This window comes from Centrocercus urophasianus, unplaced genomic scaffold (genome assembly GCF_019232065.1).
Source record: "Centrocercus urophasianus isolate 14NV4802_14NV808 unplaced genomic scaffold, USGS_Curo_1.0 seq_28, whole genome shotgun sequence".
Lineage (NCBI taxonomy): Eukaryota > Metazoa > Chordata > Aves > Galliformes > Phasianidae > Centrocercus > Centrocercus urophasianus.
The window spans coordinates 12,409,944-12,429,433 of NW_024884844.1; the positions used below are offsets into that span (position 1 = coordinate 12,409,944).

The 19,490-nt window shown below is 42.5% G+C and overlaps 1 protein-coding gene across 1 annotated transcript in view; it reads left to right on the forward strand.

The window, feature by feature from the left end:
* The window catches only part of ACVR2A (activin A receptor type 2A), a 55,228-nt gene that overhangs the window by 11,828 nt on the left and 23,910 nt on the right, over nucleotides 1–19,490 (forward strand). The window contains exon 2 of the mRNA XM_042827452.1: nucleotides 17,839–18,046. Within this exon, the coding sequence (XP_042683386.1) occupies nucleotides 17,839–18,046 (208 nt within the window). The remainder of the gene's footprint in view (nucleotides 1–17,838; nucleotides 18,047–19,490) is intronic.

Consider the following 19,490-nt stretch of genomic DNA (forward strand, 5'->3'; position numbering starts at 1 on the left):
TGTGGCTGTCTGATGTGCTGAGCTGATACTACTTGCTAGACCAGCAGAAGGGACTTGGAGCACTTGTGAGTGGCTTTCTGCAGGCAGGATTGGGTGAGGACGAAGCTGGGGTAGGAGAAAGGAGCATGGGAGGAGGTGGGTGATGTGAGGGCGGGCAGTGCCTGGGTGACTTGACCTAGGAAATGAATTACACAGGGAGAAAGCAGAGTTGAATGGATGGTTCTGTGTATGTGCACGTTAAGAAAGGGGAGAATGACAATTATCTTTGTTAATAATGCATCTTTAAAAGAACCTGCTGCTTATTTATGGTGGTTCTAAGGACCTCTGCACGCAGCTGCTTTGTGTGGACACACGAGGTTTGTATATGCTCGAGCTGGAGCATGCCAGTGCAATTCTCCCTGCCTTCATGCAGTCAGGCTGCTCTCTCCCATCGCACTGATGGATATTTCAGATAGTAAGAGGGAAGGTTCCCATGTTTCCAGAGAGATGTCTCAGACAGCTACAGCTGGAGGCTGCCGTCCCCAGAACCTGAACTAAAGGGTGACAAAACTTCATCTCCTAAGGTGGCTGCTAACAGTGAGGTAGGAACTGAGTAAAAGGTCAGACTAAGCGGCTACAATATCCAATTGTATGCTAAGTTTAGGAGAAGAATACAGAAAGCCTGTTTGCTATGTAATCTTAGCAGTGTCTGGTTTGTAGTATTTCAGTGTTAGCAGCAAGTTGTCCTAGAAATGTATCCTGTATAGATAGGTACAAGCTTGATGCAAAATGTATCGTGTGGATCAAATCCAAGCAGTAAATAGACAGTACTTAAAGATCTAGAGAAGAGAGAGAGAGAGAGAATACAGTAGAGGTCCTTAACATAATGAATCTGCTCAGAGACTGTCTGTGTTGTGGAAGCCTAGGCCCCCTGGTCTGAACTGCTGAGCTTTTGCACAATAAGCTTTTATGTAGAATTTCCAGAGCTTGCATCTGTCTTCTGCTGGAGGGTGGGTGAACTCTCCTCTGGTATGTGCTTACACTTACCAAAAAATAAAATCTTGATAATCGAAGTGCATGGCCTTAAGCCTGGGAAGGATGGGGATGATGGAGGCATCAAGTCTGGGAATTCAGCTTATGCGGCCAGCAGCCTCTGTACTTCAGTTCATGGTCTGTGGTTAAGTGTCCCATATTCCTGTCTGTAAAGGGATCTTAGATACCTAAGTTCATGGCATTAAATTGCATTGCAGCAGTTGTGCGGGGGGGATTCAAAACTGCAGTCACAAGCTACTCTGTTTCCTCTTGTCACTTCTCAGCCTAAGGCCTCTGCAGTCTGAGCACGAATACGAGCAGACAAGGCTGGGAGTCTTCTGATCCCCAGCAGCAATCTCTGTATCTCTGCATAGATGGTCAAATAAACAGTGTCAGAGAAGAAACAAGGCTGTTACAATTTGACATCTACCTGAACTGTACCATGTTACATCCAAGATGAAGGTGGGTGTCAGTCTCTGGCTGTTCAGTGCTGCGCGGAGTTGTGTTGCTTTCCTTCGGTTACTGCTTTACTAAGTGTCTGTTGGCTGTGCTGATGAGCTGTGGGTAACCATCCTGTAAAACAAAAAGAAACTGTTTTTCTTCTCATTCAGAAAGGCTGCTCTCCTGTTGGTCTTAAGTGCATAGAAAGCTGTCTTACAAGTACTCTTCCATTACTGTGGAAGAAACAGCTTGAGCAGGCACGACATGAGAGTTCTCCCATAACCTTTTTCTTTTCGGCAATTGTGGAGCTTTGATGTTCCTCTGGCCTGCCAGGAGAATTTATTGCTGAATGAATTCCTTGCTTGTGACAAGAGAAACACCTGTTTCTGCCTGAGCAGAAGAACTCCTCCATCAAAGAACATCTGGCAGTATAAGCCCTTAAACTACTGTTTATGACTCCCCTCTCTCTGAGGTACTCCAAATACAGCTTTGGAAGTGTAGTTCTCTTAAAGTAAGCACCAGGGTAATAGGGGTTGCTGGCTCTTTCAAAGAAAATACAGCACTAGAAATGCATCATCATCCTGCCCCAGATTACCCATAGAGCCTATATTTTGCTATGGAAGAAATGTGTTCTCTTACAGTGTTTTTAATAACTAGGAATAGAATTTTGTGTACATGTATGTAGAGCTTCAAGTGAAATGTAAACAACTTGGCACATGATAACTACAGAAATGCATTTAGGGTTGCTTTGGGGACCAAGTACCTGGATAGCTTGTCCTTTGTTCCTATTTGGCCTGCTGGCCATCTGCTTCATATCGCAGCTCTAGCAAAGCAATCAATGCTTTTTTCAGAAGATATATTTGTTAACCATGCCTAATTAAACTGTAGAACTCGCTTCAGAACCGGTGCAAATAAAAAATGATCTCAGAAATGGACAAATTCAGGGAGAATGGTTTGCCCAAGGTGCTTAAGTATGGTCTGGTGGAACCTCCAAGTCAAATAACTCCCAATCACTCGAGCCTCCTGCCAAGAGTCTTCAGTTGATCCTGTGGTTAATGTTGTCTGATATTTTTGAAACATTCTCCTCCAAAGAATATTTATGCTGCAAATCTGGAAGACCTGCTGTTTTTCTGCTATGCGCTCTTAATCTGGGCGCCCGCTTCAGTATTAAAATGCTTTATAACAGTTCGTGAAAAATAACTCCTGTTTGTTACAGAAAGCTTTCTCATCTCTTCCAAACAGAGGAGGGCTCTAGAGTGAGTGTGTACACTGAGGAATCACTGAATGCATGTGGGCACACCGAAGGAGTTCTCCTCGTGCTGGAGATCCGCACTCACTTCCCGCTTGGCCACGTGTGGCTGCTGCCCTGTGCCAGCAGGGAGAGGTGTCCTGCCCAGGGAGGGACGTGAGTCAGCAGTTAGGAGCTGGTGCAAAGTTCACTCTGCTTCCATTTACCATGTGTGTTCCAAAAGTTAAACTGTAGCTCACGTGTTAGTTGTGGCTACGGTCGTTTCTTCTGTGTGGTTGGGAAGGTGCCTTCTGTAGGATGTGAAGGGGACCAGAGGCTAGAAGTAAGGCCAGCACTGAATGCTTAGGGCTGTGCTGGTGGGCTCATGGAAGTGCTGGTCAGTGAGTTTGTCCCTGTGAGAGTGCATTATTGATCCCAGGCAGGGTTAATGTCTGTGTTCTCTCCAGACTCACATATTTGGGGCAGTGTCAGCATATTCAGTATCACATGCTGCTTGCTCTGAGCTCACTTATTCTACTGACTTTGGAAATGATATAGGGTAATCCGCAGTAAATGTATCCTGGGTTCTTTCTAAGTTGTTTTAATGTGTTGAACCCTCTGCTGCTACTATATTGCCAATATTTTTGAGTAAAATAGATTGAAGCTAGCTTATGTACAGTAATACAGTCCTGCATCCTGGGTGTAAGCCTTGAGGTAGGTATTTAAGAAGAAGCTCTGTTGCTGGCTTTATCAAAGCCTTGGCTGACACAAGGCAGGCTCAGCTAGGCTGATTTTCCAAAATGCCACGGAATCAGAAACTCAGGATTTTGTTTAATTACTTCGTATTAGCTCGGTCCATGAAGAGCTACTTATCCACCTCCATCAACAGTGGATGGAATGATATTTTTAAGGAATTCGGTGAGAAACTGGCACTATTGCAAGCAACTGTGTAACTTCTCCCATGGTTTAAAGATGGAGGATGTGCTGATGAATGGAGGCTGCATTCATAGGCAGAATTACAGCTTAAACTTAGTTTTTAACCCTTTTTGCAGAATAACTTCAGAACTGTCTTTTTTTCTCTCCTTCAAGAAGTGTCTGATATTCTGCTAATTTCTTATGAGTGTTGTTGGACACTTCTGTGCAGGTCTGTGCAGGTCTGATGCCCCCAGAAATAACCTTTGTCATCATTGTTGTCTCATCTTTGATACATAGCAATTTGGCACTGCTGCCTGTGAGCAGGGAGGATATCTGTGGAGAACACGTTCAGGGCAGCCTTCTTGAGACTTCTCTTAGCATAGAATTTTAGAGTTTTAATTGTCAAATGTAAGCCAGTCAAAGAGGGCCGAGCTCTTTAATGTAGTACCCACGTCCATGTTGAGGCTTTCATTGGGTGCTTGACAAGAGGAATAAGGTCGTAATCATCTCCTGAAGTGCCTTTGGAATTCCAGGTCAGTAGATGTCATTTTCTTAATCGGAATCTAAATTCAGAAGGTGAACTAACTTCTAGTAGAAATGCAGTGCTTCCACCTGAAAGCTTTTGTTGGTGATGTTTTCTTCCATCACATCACTGCCTGATTCATACGTGAATTTCTTAGTTGTTTTTTTTTTTTTTTTTAAGCCTTTTCTCATTTATAGCTTGATAAGAAGTATCAAAACCTGGGTTTCCCTTGTATAGCCGTGATGTTACTTCTTTTAGGCCTTGCAATTAATTCCTTATTCAGCCCCCCAAAAGAGTGGTTCTTAGCATTGACCAAAGATAGCTTTGCAAAGCAGGGAAAATATCAGTGACCTGGCCGTGTTTTCATTCTGCCGTGAGAAATAATGGCCAGCTAACAGAAATTGAACTTTATACAGCTGCAGTGTGATAGAAACTAATTTTTGTTTGCTAAGTGCCACCTGAAAGTAGTCTGTCTGTCTAGTTTTAATTATTCTATCGAGTTTATCTAATTAAAGTTAAGAACTTCTACAGCCAAAACTCGTTTCATGTTTTTGAAGATAAATAGGCAAGCTCTGAGAATGTCTCTGCAGCGATCTTTTAGTACTTGAATTTTCCTGCTTTACTTGAATACTTTGGGCTTGTTGTTTTTGTTTTTTATTACTTGTAATATTGTGTTGGAATACATCAGATAGGCAAATGATGCCATTGACCAGAAAAAGATTGCTTTGGTGTGGCTCTATGATGGCCAAGTTTAATAAAAACAAGGCCTTGCTTTACATTCTTATATGCTCGCTGCATTTTCCAGGCTCATCTGCTTTTGTTTGATGCTTTTTGCCTGGGCAGACCAGCAGGACATCTCTCCTTCAGGGGAAGCCATGAACTGAAAGCACAGCATTTCAGGACATTTGTTGTGTTGTTTTGCACAGGGCTGGGAGCGTCAGCAGGTGCGCAGAAAATTCTTTTGTCAAACTGCATGATTTAGGAGGTTAAAATGAGCATTAAAAAAAAAATCTGTTGTTTAGTAGGACTAAAGATAGGTGATTCTTTAAATAGATCAGGAGCAAATGAGCTGGAGCTCTACAGCAATACTGCACAGCTTTAGGATGCTCGGTATTGGGGAGCTTATTCGTGAAAAATACCTGTGTTGAAGCTCTGACTTTGCACGTGAAGCACACAGGCTGGGGAAGAATCCAGAAAAACCTTTTTGGCTTTTCTTTTTTTTGCGTGTTTTGTGTTTTTTTGAGGTTTTTTTTTTTTCATCTGCAAACGCTGCTGCTGCTGAGGGGCACAGAAATATCAGCCCATTTAGTTTAAGAAACAGCATGGTGACCAGCTGCTATCTGCAATGGGAAGCAGTATCTCCAATGGAAAGTGTTAGTAACCATTAAAAATCAGAGAATGTGCAAGTAGTGGATATTAGACAGTGTTTTTATCAGACCAGGATTTTGAGTAAGAATCAGAAATTTTGAGTTGTTTCCTATGTTCTACTAGGTTTCCCATGGGATGTGTGGTCATTTAAGAAGTTGAGCTTGATGCAGAAATTAGTGGTGATGGTTCTTTTTTTTTTTTTTTTTTCCTCTGGTTTAAAATGTAGATTTGCACAGCTTTCTGTGGACAGTTCTCTCCCAAGCTCTTGTTGAAGATAATGTGTTTGGCTCCCAGAAGTTTGAACCTGCATAATTAAGTTGTAGACCAGCATACAAGATTAAAGGGAGTTGTTCAGGTAGCACTAATAAGAATTTCTAGCACTTTTGATGACAAATATGAGACTTAATGGAGGGATAACCTGAGTAGGGAGTATGAGAAAATGTTGGCAGAAGGAAAAACTTTGATGCAAGACACTTAATAAAGGAAATTAAATGGTTGCTGTTGAGCATACAGAATCATAAGTGAGAATGAACCAGGATGTAAGCAGAGTAAACTATGGGATGCAAGGAATGGACTAGTTTTGTATTAAGGGATGTGTATCAAATCACACAAATATGCTATAGGTGTATATGCAGCACTGCTCTGAGTTTCAGTTCCCCTTGAAATTGCATCAGCAAGTGAATCTTTTCTTATAGACAGAAACCAGAAAGATGATTTACATTTCTACTTCATTTCCCAAAGCTAGCTTTAAAAAACTGTATAGAAAAGATCTTACTTTCATTGCTGTCTGCTGAGTTCTAGTTGTAAGTGCAGATGAGCAAATCAGAACTGAATTCAATATAGTGAATGAATTCCCATTTTCTTCCAGCAGTGTAGGAACTATTCTGCCCATCAGTTTCTTCACCAGTACTTCTGTCCTGTATCCCCTGTCCCCCTTATCCAGGGAACTATACAACTGTATTGAAAATTGCCTTAGCATATTTAAGAGCCAGTATAATAGCTTTGTAATCAGTGATAAATATCTAATTTAAAGATAATTAAAAATGCCTGTCATATATAAGCATGTGATGTTTAAGTAAAAGTTGTTTCTGCTTGCTTAGGAGGTGATAAGATTGTAGACTAAATGTGATTAATGTTCTTTGCAGATGTTGCTTTATATGCTTAGGCTCTCAGAAGTAGAGCAGTCTAGACTGTCTGTCTGCATTCTCCTGCTGCTTTGATCTTGATTAAAACTGGTTGTATTACATTTATCATCTTCCTTTTTGAGTGCCAGGAACTATCTCAACTGGTTTTTGTATGTATGCGTGTTGATATAGAAAGATACTGAGTACCTTTGTTTGAATGCTGTAAAAATTGCATATTTGGATGTCTTCAGCAAATAGCAAAAACAGATGGTTTTTGTCCTGAAAGCCTTAATTCTATCACTTGGCTTGTTTCAGACACAGCAAATGTTATTCAGAATGTTAGTGAAATTCATCAGGAGTGAATCAGGCTAACGTTTTAAGTGTGCTTTTTCCCCTCCTGTTGGATAGATGAAGAATAGGTAGCTGCTTCTGCTCTTTGAGTTCTTCAGTCTCCTTGCTGCAGTCATCCGTATTTGTCAGGTCTGATCCTGGTGTGCTATTAATATCTACATTATCTATCTGCTACCCCAGGATTTTCTCTGTGTGCCACCCCTCAGTGCTGCACACAGTGCAGCAGTGCCAGCAGTGCTACCTGCAGAGCAGAGCTCTCCAAATGCTGCTTTGGGGTTACGGCTTCCACTGCTTTGGGAGATGATCACTTCTCCACTTGTGCAGAAGCACAGCTGGGAATGATTTTTCAGCATTTGGGTAATTAAGTTTCCTGGGTGGTTTGGTTTTTTTTTGTTTGTTTTGCTGACTTATCGAGTGAAGATTGCATGGGTTCAATTTGAAGACGTGTCATGTTTTATGGGCGGGATTTAAGTGAGTCCTGTTAGCAGTAATAAATTATTTGATGGGTGGTCAGTAGAAGATCTGGGGTATTTCCATGAAGTACTGAAGGAAACGGGGTTTCTTTTTTATTACATTTGTTTTTGCCTTGGGGTGCTCCCTGTATTTGAGTTAGTGCTGTTTGTGAGATGCGTGCGTGTTGTAGCATCCAGACCACAGCAGTATCTTAAATCCAAGTATAGGAATACGGCTGTATTACGTTTTGCTCCTCAAGTGCACCAAACAAATGAGTATTAAGAACTGGATAGTAAGTTAAATACTGCATACATCATAAACCCCTCACTACCCGGGTGCCTGCGGTCGTTGCAGCTCAGAGCTCCCTGAAAGTTGCTGAAATGAAGATTGCAGTTGACATAACGATTGAGGAAAATTAATTAAAAGATTTGAATACAGGTCTCACACAGCAAATCTGAATTTCCCCCTCTTTTAGAAGCGTTATGCAGCACTTAATTGATGTACTGGCTGAACCGGAGTTGCCATTCTAAATGTGTGTGCTTTGTAGCTGAGAGCTGTGTGGGGCTCTCACAGGAAGACCTGTGTTCCCTGAGAGTCATTTCTTAATAAAATTCTGGTAATTTACTTTAATGCTATGAATTAACATGTTGAAAAATTAATGCTACAAATGTAATGCAACGTTTTGCGACAAATGCATTTTTAAGGTTTTCTTGCAAAGTTGAATGAAGCAAAACTGGCTTAATCAAACACTTCCTTCATGTCATTTTTTTCATTAATTTGCATGCTATAAACCTATTTAAATAGCTTAGGATTACTGTACCGTGTCAGGTACGTTCTATGCCACGAGGATACACAGCACCAAAATTCACCTTGATCACGTGTTACCCAACACATGGATTGCTAAGCACAGAGCCAGCAGCAGTTATTATTCTGGTGTGATTTTTGAGCAGTTTTATTGCAGACATGCAGTCTGCAGTGCTCCTGGGGACTTCAGTTCTACTGAGCATCCATGCATGGGTCTAAATGAGAATGTAATTTGATGGCTCAGTGCTGAAATGGTGAGGTTGTTAAAACCTTGCAAGCATGTTTTCAGTACCTTTTAGTATACATTACATTTTGTAGCATGTATTTGCCCTTAACTACCGTTGAGTCCTGATGGCTCTCACATCTCTGTCTCTGCCTTGCTTCTTACTGACCATCATCAAACACCATTAGGAAAAGTTGCTGTTTGTTTGTTTGCTTTTTTTCCATGAGAAAAGCAGTGGACATGAAAATGTAGATTGTGTTTGTGGGCAGGTAAGGAAACTAGAAGCCTCTATCCTGGGTTACATTTGTTTTGCTTTGGCTCTCATGCCAAATCAGCTGATACACTTAAGACAGCTGTTGCAGCAGTCGCTGCATCTAACTGTGGTTATGACCAGAGATGTGCAGTTTGCCCCATGAGCAGCATATTCCTGAAGTCACTGCTTGCAGGGCTGTGCTGGGAGCAGCAGCACAGCTTTCAAGGAGCTGGTCTGAAATCGTTCCCACCCCAGCTGGTTATTCTTAAAGCTTTCCAGGCAGAAACAAAACAGTTGAATTGGTTACGTTTTAGTGCTTAGTGTCCTGATGTTGGTTTTGGAATACTTCATTTATAGGCTTATTCTTGTAAACATATTCGTAATTAGTTATAATGCAAAAAAAAAAAAAAAACAACAAAAAAAACAGTGGATAGAAAAATCTGCTTCATGGGAATACACAAACAATGCAGAGACTTGCCTGATGCTGGGATATGTTAGGAAATGGCTTTGTTGTTCTATCTCTTTTATCTTGCTGTGAACCTCCAATACCTAAATGTTTGACAGCTTTTCAGTCAGTCTTATCAGCGTTAATTCTACACAAAAATGGACATAATGATCTGTAGTAAAATCTTGTTGGTTCCCACTGTTAGTTAATCTAGTATCTTTAGGGCATGGGAAGGAAATGTTGGGGGTTCAAAGTAATTAAGATACTTCAGGGCTCTGGTGTGTGGTGCTCAGAGCCTGTACCTGTGGCTTGGATACAGAGCACGCATAGGAGCTCGGAAGCAAGAAGGATGCATGCCTATCATGCCTTACTTATATAGTATAAGGCTAGACAGTAGACATGGATACAGCAGGGTTTGAGGTCAGGCAGTTGTTTTTTTGCTTTAGGTTGAAAGTTCAGCAGTCAAAAGCATCTGAACGTTTTTATGATGATAGGTCTTTACTCAGATGGGCAATGTTGCAGTTTGACATTTATGTAAGTTTAGTGGCTGAAGGAGGGAATTACTTCCACTCGTTTGTGCCAGTTCAGCTGTTTGTGAGGCTGTGCTGCAGAATCTGCTTTGTTGGTTGCACTGCAACTTAGAAATGTACTGCCTTGTGTTAGAGCAGATACTGTGAGCTGCTAATGTGATGTGGCTGTGATGTGTGCAGTCTTAGAATGCTTCTGAAGGAGTAACAAAGGAAAAAACAATATCGATCCCATGCAAGTCTTTGAGAATGCTTAATCTCAAGTACTGATGCAATTCTGGCCAACCTCCTCAGGAAGGATGAACTGGGACAGGCCTGCTGTTACACTGAGTGCTGAAGTGAAAAGGAGAGCAAAAATGAAAAGACAAGAAGAACTTGTAGCATCAGCTGTGTGAAACATCAGATGTAAAGGTGGACGCTTGCCTCATAGACATCATACTGCTTTTGTTTGACTCACTGTGCAATTCTGTTTTCTTTGCATAAACAACTGTTGATACAGTTCGCATTGATACTGATTCAGAAGGGAAAAGGTATCATATTTGTAACTGAATTCTGATCTTCTGTTGACATTTTTGCAGAAGTAGAAGGGATTCTCCTTGTGTGGAAGAGGAGAGTCTTCTCATCTCATGATACACCAGTGAAACGTTGGTCGTATTCAACGTGATTCTGGAGGGTGTGTGAAACAGTGCAGGAAAGGACGTGGAAGAGAAGAGCTTTCACAGATCCCAGCCTGGACAAAGGACCATTCTGATGAGCAGCACTGTAGTGATTCACAGCTGGGTGCCACTGGGGTGGGAAGCAGAATAAAGCCATCAGGCAGGCTGGTTCCCTCTTGCTGCATGAAAAATTCAGATTGTTTTGTGCAGTCTGTAGAGAAGGAGGAAAGTCATTTATATCCCTCAGCTGTCAAGATAGCATGTAATTGAAGATGATTTTTTTTCCTTCATAGTTAGCAGAATCTTCTCCAGCCCCTAGTTTATCTCTGGAAAATCCAGCACGGTAGGGAAGGGTAAGAAGAAAAACCAAGAGAGCCTGGTGCATTGGATGAATGCAAGAGGAGAGGCAGCCCCATACAGCACAGCAGGGCCCCCCTGGGGACTGCCCTTAGCAGCAGCAAGGCTGTAGGCTTCCCCTTGCTGTGAGGCTCCAAGTACCAGGCTGTGTGGACAGGTATCTGAGGACGTGTCTGGGAAACTCCCAGTCAGGCCTTCAAATGGAAATTCTGCTGGTTACCAGCAACAGCGTGATAATCATCTTTCAGAGCCAGTCATACCTTCCTGTTTGAGGTCTGGTGTCCTTACATGGTCTGTTTAGGCTTCTATCTAGGAGCAGGGTGCCTGCAAAGTGCTTTGTTTTTTAATTCAAGCAGCAGCATTGTAAGGCTCTGTGTGGAAATGGCTGACAAGCTTGTACCCCCATGGGAAAGCATCCATAGCTGCCTCATCTGAGCTCAGCCAGGTACTCATAGATGGTGCCACCAAACAGGACACAGCAGAGCCCCAGGTTGGGGCTTCTTTAGTCTCAAATACTACCAAACATTTTATTTGAATTATGTTTCTACATTCAAACCTGCATGCAGTACCAAGTGCCTGTATTTTGGGAGGAGCAGTGGGAAGGAACCCCATAAGCCAAGCCTTGCCCCTTTTATCTGTGGTTTGTTCCTTTTTCTCACTTCCTTTTTAAATCTTGGCTGAGCCAAAACAGCTTTTCCTTTGAGGTCAGCTACTGTGAGTGATTATTTTCTAGTGACTTATCGTGTGCATGTCTGCTTCAGGGTTTGTGCCAAGGAGAGGAGGGTAATCCCAAAAGGAAACCTTCTCTGTGTGTTTCTGTGTTGATGCCTGATCTGCCCCTCCTTGGTGTTCTTCAGCCTCTGAATCTTGTTGAATTTGAACTTCTGTGAGTGCTGTGCCCAACGTCGTTTTTTGGGGGTACATTTTTATCAGCTTATAATAACCTTTGTGTTGTTCAGAGGGAGAAAAAAGTTAATGTCTGGATGAGGTGAGCGTAGTCCCAAAGCTGTACTTTGAAAAACCAAGCTGCTTATAGAATCTGTCAACCTTTTTTCCCTTACAAAATTGTTAGACAATAGATGAGAGGACTTCTCTGTTTTGTGCTGCTCGCACCTTTGCAGTCACAGGAGTGGTGTGTTTGAACTTGAAAACATCAGCCTGTGTTTTACTGTGCTCCCTTGAAGTCAAGAAGCGTGAAAAATAGCACTTCTCTGTGCTTGAAATTTCTGGAGATTCACAGAGGTTGGCAACCTTCGTTTTGGGCAAAGCTGGTTGGTGCCATAGATATCAGTTGGTTCTCTCCAATGGCCGTTGCTGGCACAAGTTCTCCCTAAGCAATGCTGATGCTGCCTGAGCAGGACGCCACAAGCTTTCTTTTTTCCTCTTCAAGTGGAAGGGAGGGGCCACTGGGAGGGAAGCATACTGCAAAAGTATTGTCGGCTTTTTTGTTTCTCCATTAAGAGTTCAGAGAGCTTCAGATACTGCTGTTGTACCCCGGCAGTCGCCAATATGAGTGCTTTGTGTTATCACAATTGCCATTCTTTAATCCCATCTTTCTTAACCACTCCCACGGAGCCTTTACTTCCGATGTGGGCTCCTCAAACCGGCAATCCAGGTCCAAGATTCCTCACCTTCATGTGGGTCTTTTTCCTTGAACTGTAGCTTCCCTCCTTAGGCATTCCATTAGTTCTGCCGCCTTTCTAACATCTCAGGTCTCTGAAAACCATAGCTCTTTGTTTAAATTAACTGGAAGGTTAATAGGCTCTCCAAAAGGTTCTCTGGGAGAAGTCAGCAGGGTGAGTGCACAGCTGTGGCTGCAGAGCTTCTTCAAGGTGGCTAGTCACTGAGGCTTGAACTTGAAAGGTCAAGTGGCCACTTTTGCATACTGATGCCTGGCAAGTAAAGCATTTCTTCTCACTCACATGTTCAGTGTGTTTTAAGGTCATCTCTTCTTTGGACTCCAAGCTTTTAGTTCTTTCATGTGACTGTATCTAATTTTGCCTCGTTACATGTCTTCAGTAGTACTCACCATAGTGCTCGCTGGGTAGCCTGAAGTGGTGTTTCTATTCAAAAGTTGGTATGCTTTGCACGATACTTAAGTCCGCCAAATCTTTCTTACTGGAACAGTATCATTGCTGTGCCTTGAAATGTTGAGTGGAACTTAACTGCAAAATATAAGTGTTAATGAAAGCAAGATGCCAGGGTGTTTTGGCCCATTGCTTGCACCCTGCAGAGAAATGATGACATGCTGGAGCCATGCAGCCTTCCTGCAGCACGTGGTTCTGCTGCAACTCACCTCGTGCTGAGGCATCGTGCACCGACTGCTTCATGGCAGAGCAATGCTGCTGAGTGGGCCGGCTGCACCTCCAGCACCAGAGCTGCAGCCTTTGCATCCGTGCCAGTGAGGAGAGAAATGGAGCACCATGCGTGGTGCCAGCCCTTTGTTCCTGAAGTAAGAAGCACCACTACTTTGTGCTGCTCTTGTAGAAGCTCTCCATTGATTCAAGTGTTGAGCTGCCTCGCTCCAGAAGCTGTAGTGGAGCCTGCATTCACACTCACTATTAATACGTCTTTTGCAAACTTCTACTTCTTTAATATAAAGTATAAAATAATCCAGAGTGATTATGGCAGCTAACTTAATAAGAATTGTCTTCTGTGCTAGTATCTGTAAATCCTCAGTTGCGACGTCATTATTTTATTCCTAAGTTTTGTCCTAGGAAAAGAATTGAGCCCTCAGATCCTTTAGTAAGGCTCTTGAAAGCTCTTTGGATGGAGCACTTCAGTGGTATCTCTGCATTCTTCCCCAGTAACCTTCTGATTGTCTGCAATGCTGATTTGGTAGACTGTGCTAAAAAGGAGAAGGTTGAGGAGAAATTCTAATCTGAGAAGATACAACATCTCCTCTGTAAGGCAGCAGGTCAGGTGATTTGTTGCTTTACTGACTTGTTTATCTTTTGCCTGATTCTTGCACTGCTTAGGTTAATTGCTGCCATGTATGGATTTAATGAATGTACTTTGGCACAGTTTAGAGGAATTACAGTCCTTGTCTGACCTGAAAGCATTGAGAACAGCGATAATAGGACTAACACTTGTCCAAAGCTCAACAAAATATGTTTTGAGGGATCTTATCATGCATAAAGAGGATAGAGCAGATCCTTTGTGTTATAACTCAGTTTGCTTTATTAGATTAAAAATAAACTCTTTATTTTTCCTTTGAGAAACATTCCCTTGGGTGTTATCAGAAAAAAATATAGAAAGATAAAAACTTGCTTCCTGGTTGTGGAAACATCAAAGTTGCCCCTTTGTTGTGTATTTTTGGAGTCTGTTCCCAGATATATCTGTGGGTCTAGAGGGTGTATGTGAGATCACTGTGGAAACAACTAGAATAATGTATGTGGATAAGGACTTGAAAAAGGTATCTGTGCTGTAAGTGAAGCTTTTCAGGTGCTATCTGTAGCTATACTACATTTTCTGACTTTCTTTTTACTTGCCTAGAACAGTGTTATGATTCACATATTGTAATGAATTGTAATGTGGTGCCCCTGCTGATCCAACGTACTAATACATTCGTTCCTTAAGAATTGTGGATCTCCCTGCCCGCACTGAGTTCAGATGCACCCCAAATATCACACAGCGTAAATAACCCTCCTGCAGTAAGTAGAATGGTACCAGAACAAGCTTAACCCTATCATTTTTCATATAGCAGATTTTCTAGTGAACAGCCCCAAGAAAGTCCTTGCCTATCCTATGAGCATTCCTGCCTCTAAACCCTTACCATTTCTGTCCTTGTGTTTGTAGTAGCATCAAGCACCCCTGAAGTGTGATGGACTTGTTGGGGTAGGTTGTACAGCTGGGAAAGACAGATGGGATCCTCTTCCATATTTCACTTCTTTTGCATCTTGGGCCTAAGTAAGTGCATCTCAGAGAAATGCTGGATGGAAAAAGAGCACAAACAGGCAAGATTTTTTTTTTCCCAGAAATTCATGTGGTCCTGCTTAAAAAAAAAAAATGGAAGCCAGTCCTTTAAATCCCTACAAAGGTGAGGTTTTCCAGACTGCTCCTAACAACTCTGATAAAGTTGTTTTCTGTTCTGCTGACAATTACAGTGCATCCTGTATTAACAGCAGTTCAGAAGTTCACTAGCATATGTTGGTTCTTTTTCCTACTGCAGCTGTCATTTGAACACAGATGCCTAGCGATACAGCAGCACGCAACCTGCAGTGTCACAGAATAGATTAAATGTTATCTGTGCTAACATGCTGAAACCAAACTGTGTTATATACCTGTGTATTCTTGCCTTTTTTTTTTTTTTTAACATGTTTTCTTCTCACAAGCTTTCAGACCTTCAGTTCATAAGAGCATGAGTTCTTAAGATTATCCTGGAGCTCTGCTCGTGGCTCCTTTCAACAGCAGTGTTTTGCATTTTGAGATTCAGTAATAGGTTTCCCAAGGACCTGACAGTTTCTGGAGAAAACAATTGTTCAGCACTCAGAATGGTAATAGGAGTTTCATTAGAGGCATTTTCTGCCTAAAGTGGAACCCAAATAGAAGTGTGTTTGTTGTGAGCTCCAGCTGCCGCATTCCCCCACCAGTTTTGGGAAGGGGCTGCCTGGTTGCAGGCTGATGCTTTCTTTGTGCAGTAGGCTCAGGGCTGCTTCCTTGTGCAATGTCCCTGTTTCCTCTCTCCTTGCTTTCACCTTGGTCCCGCTTCTCTACTGTGAAAGCTGCGTCAGGACTGTCCTGGTACATCCGCACGTCACTTCAGCCTGCCCAGAGCTATCCCAAATGGCCTCGCAGCCACCAGAGAAGGCATTATCACAGCTAGGTGCTCCGGTCAGCTCCAGGGCCCCTAAAGCAGAGCTTTGCCAACAGCCCAGTTAGATGGAGCTGATGCACAGCATTGACGAATAGGAAAACCCGAGTGTAGACAAGATGTGTGTAAGAAAACTATTTGTGCAAAGTTCATTTTATTGTAGTTTCAGAATTTCACAAATTCAGCTTGTCCGCGGTCCTTCAAAGCAAGGCTTGGCAACAGGAGAAAAGGAATGGCACGTATGAGATACATCCAGGACTTCTGCTTTATTGCACTGACAGAACCAAATTGTTCAATCTGTTGCCTCATCTGTTTCTTGCCATAGCTGGGAGTTGTAAAGGTCAGGCCATTGCAACACAAAGAATGTAATAGTTAACATGCTGCATCTCACAGTGTTACCAGCTGGCTAGCGCGTCTCTCCCGTTGAACATCCAGGCTCTTTCCCAAGAAGCATGAGCAGCATCCTCTGCCTATTTTGGGAATGCGTCAAAGTCAAAAGTTTCTGGAAGTGGCAATGCAGAGTGGCCAACATTGTCAGCCTGCTCTGATGCCCACTGCTGTGTTCTGAGGGTGCTGCTGCAGCTCAGCAGGAAGCAGTCGCTGCTGCCCTGGGAGATGGGGTCTTTTGGTGCCCGTACAGCAGGCTGTGCTCGCTCACATTTCCATTCCTGCTAGCTCGATGGGTGCCTCCAGCAGTGTGCCGGCCACCCCCACCCCTTGGGGTGCTGCTGAGTGCCTGGAAGCCAAGGGTTTGGTCCCACAGGTCAGGGCTAGAGCTGCCCTGCTGATGGCTGTACGGGATCTGCTAGTACAGGGGAAAGGAGCATGGCTATGAATACAGCATGATTAGTGTATCCAGATCGTAAAGATATGTTAGGTACTGAGTGATACAAAGAAATAGGTGGGAGCCTGACTGGCACTGTTACTGAAAACATTTTCTTGTTAACATCTCACCTTCAGTACTGTCTTCAATCCATCGGCTTGGTGCGCAGGCAGACTGAACGTGCCTTGTCTTACTTCCGACCAATCCTAGTTTTCTTCTATATCCTTCTGTTTTTCCATGCTTTTTTAATATATTAAATGATGAAGCTTGGATGAAGATTGATGACACCTTCTTGGCAGTGTTTGCAAGACAAAAACAGAAGGAAAAGCCAGGTGTTCTTTCCCTCTGCTAAGTGCATCACACTCTTGGATGCGTGCAAACCATTCCTCACAGTATCCACTGGAAATGTTCTTGAAACTGAGAACTGTGAGCTCTGCTATCTGGGTTTGAGGAATGGTCCTAACAGCCCAGATTTGCAGAATCCAGATCGATACTTCCATCACATCACAACTCTCAAGTTAGCTCCAAACAAAGTGCTTCATTCTGATAATGCAGGTTGATTTTTGTGTTGGCTATTGGTAGGCATTGATGGATCATTTATGCTAGCAATTTAAAAGACAAATCAGCATTGCTGGAAATTTTGTTTTTAAGAATAGCGGGATGGCAGGAAAGAAATAACCACGTAACAAGTAGGCAGTGTAGCAGGGCTGCTAGTTGGATACAGTGCACCGGCTTGTTCAGTATGGACTGCTCAGTGCCCTGGCCTCTGAGCACTGCTTGGCTCTCATGCCTGGAGCCTGCATGCAGCCTTTGTGGCTGGCCCTGGGCACAAGGGAAGTTGGGCACTGGGCTGTGGAGATGTGGCAAAGCTCCAGTGGCTGTCATCTTGCAGCTGGTTCTCTAGGTGGGACCACAGCAGGGCATCCACTGTGCCCTGGGAGGCGAGGAGCCATTGCCTTACACCTGTTGGACACAGTTGCCATTGTGTGCTTTGTAAATCAGAGTGGCTGAAGAGATGCTGCTTTGGCATTGTGGTTTTGATGCACCCAAACCATGAAATGATCAGTTGAGTTTAGGTTTCTAAAATTTACAAGCAGATTTTTGGGCAAGTGTAGCAACATAAGAGGGGGGAACAAGCTTTTTGGCAAATTCTGCTTGCTAATATTCTTTGGCTAAACCAACTCAACTTCTAATGTTCAGTATCTTAAGATTCCTGTTCTCTTGCTGTTCAGGGCAAATACTGCCATAACTTGTCCTTTGTTTCTTCAAATCTTGATAAAGTGTCCAAGCTGGCATTTGAGTTAACGGAAGGGCTGTGGTTTAGGTTTCAAAACTGACTTGGAATGCGTGCAAGCTTTCAGTGCTTTCTTTGGTTAAAAACCAAAGAGGGCGAAGGGGAAAGGGTAGAAGCTGCACTGATGCAAGCATTGTGTGATCTGTTGGTACGCCCTGGGTTTGACTGTTGGTGTGCAGCTTGTTCTTCAGAGTGCTGCTAACCGTGGTGTGCTTTTCTTACCTTGAAGGTGCCATTCTTGGCAGATCAGAAACACAGGAGTGCATCTACTACAACGCTAATTGGGAGAAAGATAAAACAAATCGCAGCGGCATTGAACCCTGTTATGGAGATAAAGATAAAAGACGGCACTGTTTTGCTACATGGAAGAATATTTCTGGATCAATTGAAATCGTGAAACAAGGTTGCTGGCTGGATGACATCAACTGTTATGACAGGTAAGTTTTCTTGTAAGCTTTATTTGTAAGTTTATGCTATATTGCTTGTCTGTAATTATTACAACCTCTCTTCTGCAATTGGTAACTGAGACAAAAGATTTGTATGGTAGCCTGCAAATAATTGCACTTGTGCTTTTGTCCAAACACGTGGGATTTTTTCCTTACTTAACTGTATGGACCCAACTTCACCTGAGTAAGTTTATGTTATTTACAGAATAGCATGTGCTGCCCTCTCTCATTCAGTTACTATGTACTAAAGCTTGTAATTTTTACATATTTAGGCCAATAGACTTTTTTTTTTTCCTAGCAACTTACTGTCAAACAGTGCAAATAGAGTTACTGAAAACAGAACTTGGAATTTTATGGTTCACCTCTCCGAAGTCTTTGGAGCAGGATGGTCAATACTTGGTGTCTGTGCTTTCCTTAAATCTGAAAGCATTTTGCCTGTTGGCTAAAAAGCTCACCTCACTAGCAGTCCTGGGAGACATTGAGTATTTTTAAATTCCACTCATTTTAGTGTAACAGATGGTGTAGCAAGTACCCGTGAGCATTAACAGCAGGGCTTGTGCTTTGTTCATTACTGGCTGAATAAAGGTCGTGACTCTTTTAAGAAATAGTATTGCATCTTTTAGGAAATAGTGCTGTAGGTCTTCGAAGTACTGTACAGACTGTTATTTACCCAAAACAGTTGATATTTGGAAAGGGAAATAATTAAAAATACTAAAAGCGTGAAATATCTGTATGAAAATGAATTTGGAAATTATTTTTGGCAATATTCTAGAAAGCTTTCCTGTTGTGTTTGTTGAATGAGTAGAAGGAATCATTGTAGTGCTTTCTACCAAATAAAGTTTCCCCATGCTGGGATGTTTTTTCCTTTAACTGATAGCTTAAAGCTAAGTTGAACAGTACTCCTGACTTTTTGTTTCTCAGAGAAGAAGCAAAGCATCTGCAAGGTTGCTTACACAGCATGGTTGAAATCCTGCTGTGCTGGAAGACAGAGGACAATTTCTGAAGAAACCTTATTTATTGCTACTAGTATGTAGTAACAGTAAGCCAGGATGGGAAAGCACTTTGATTTCTTTTTAACCTCTTCTTAGTTGTGTGTTTGCAGAAGAAGTGGAAATATTTACATTTTGGTCTGATTTTATTTCTGCTAGATTTTGAACTTTTAGGATGGAAATAGAATTTCTCAAATTGGAAGTAGAATTAGGTTCTGTACCATTAGCATCCCACTGCTGCAACTTGTATCACTGAACAGTCTGAAAAAATTCAGCACTAAGTCCTCCTTGCAGCTAAGAAAAGAAACTGGAAGAAGGGCTAAAGTGCAGGAGGGGAACAGTTGAAGTAAAAGCTTGTCTACGCCCTCAGTAACTGTAGCTTGTCAAAAGAATGCGTGCTGCTGTGATTGTCTAAAATATCCATTAAGCAAAATCTTATCTCTGGC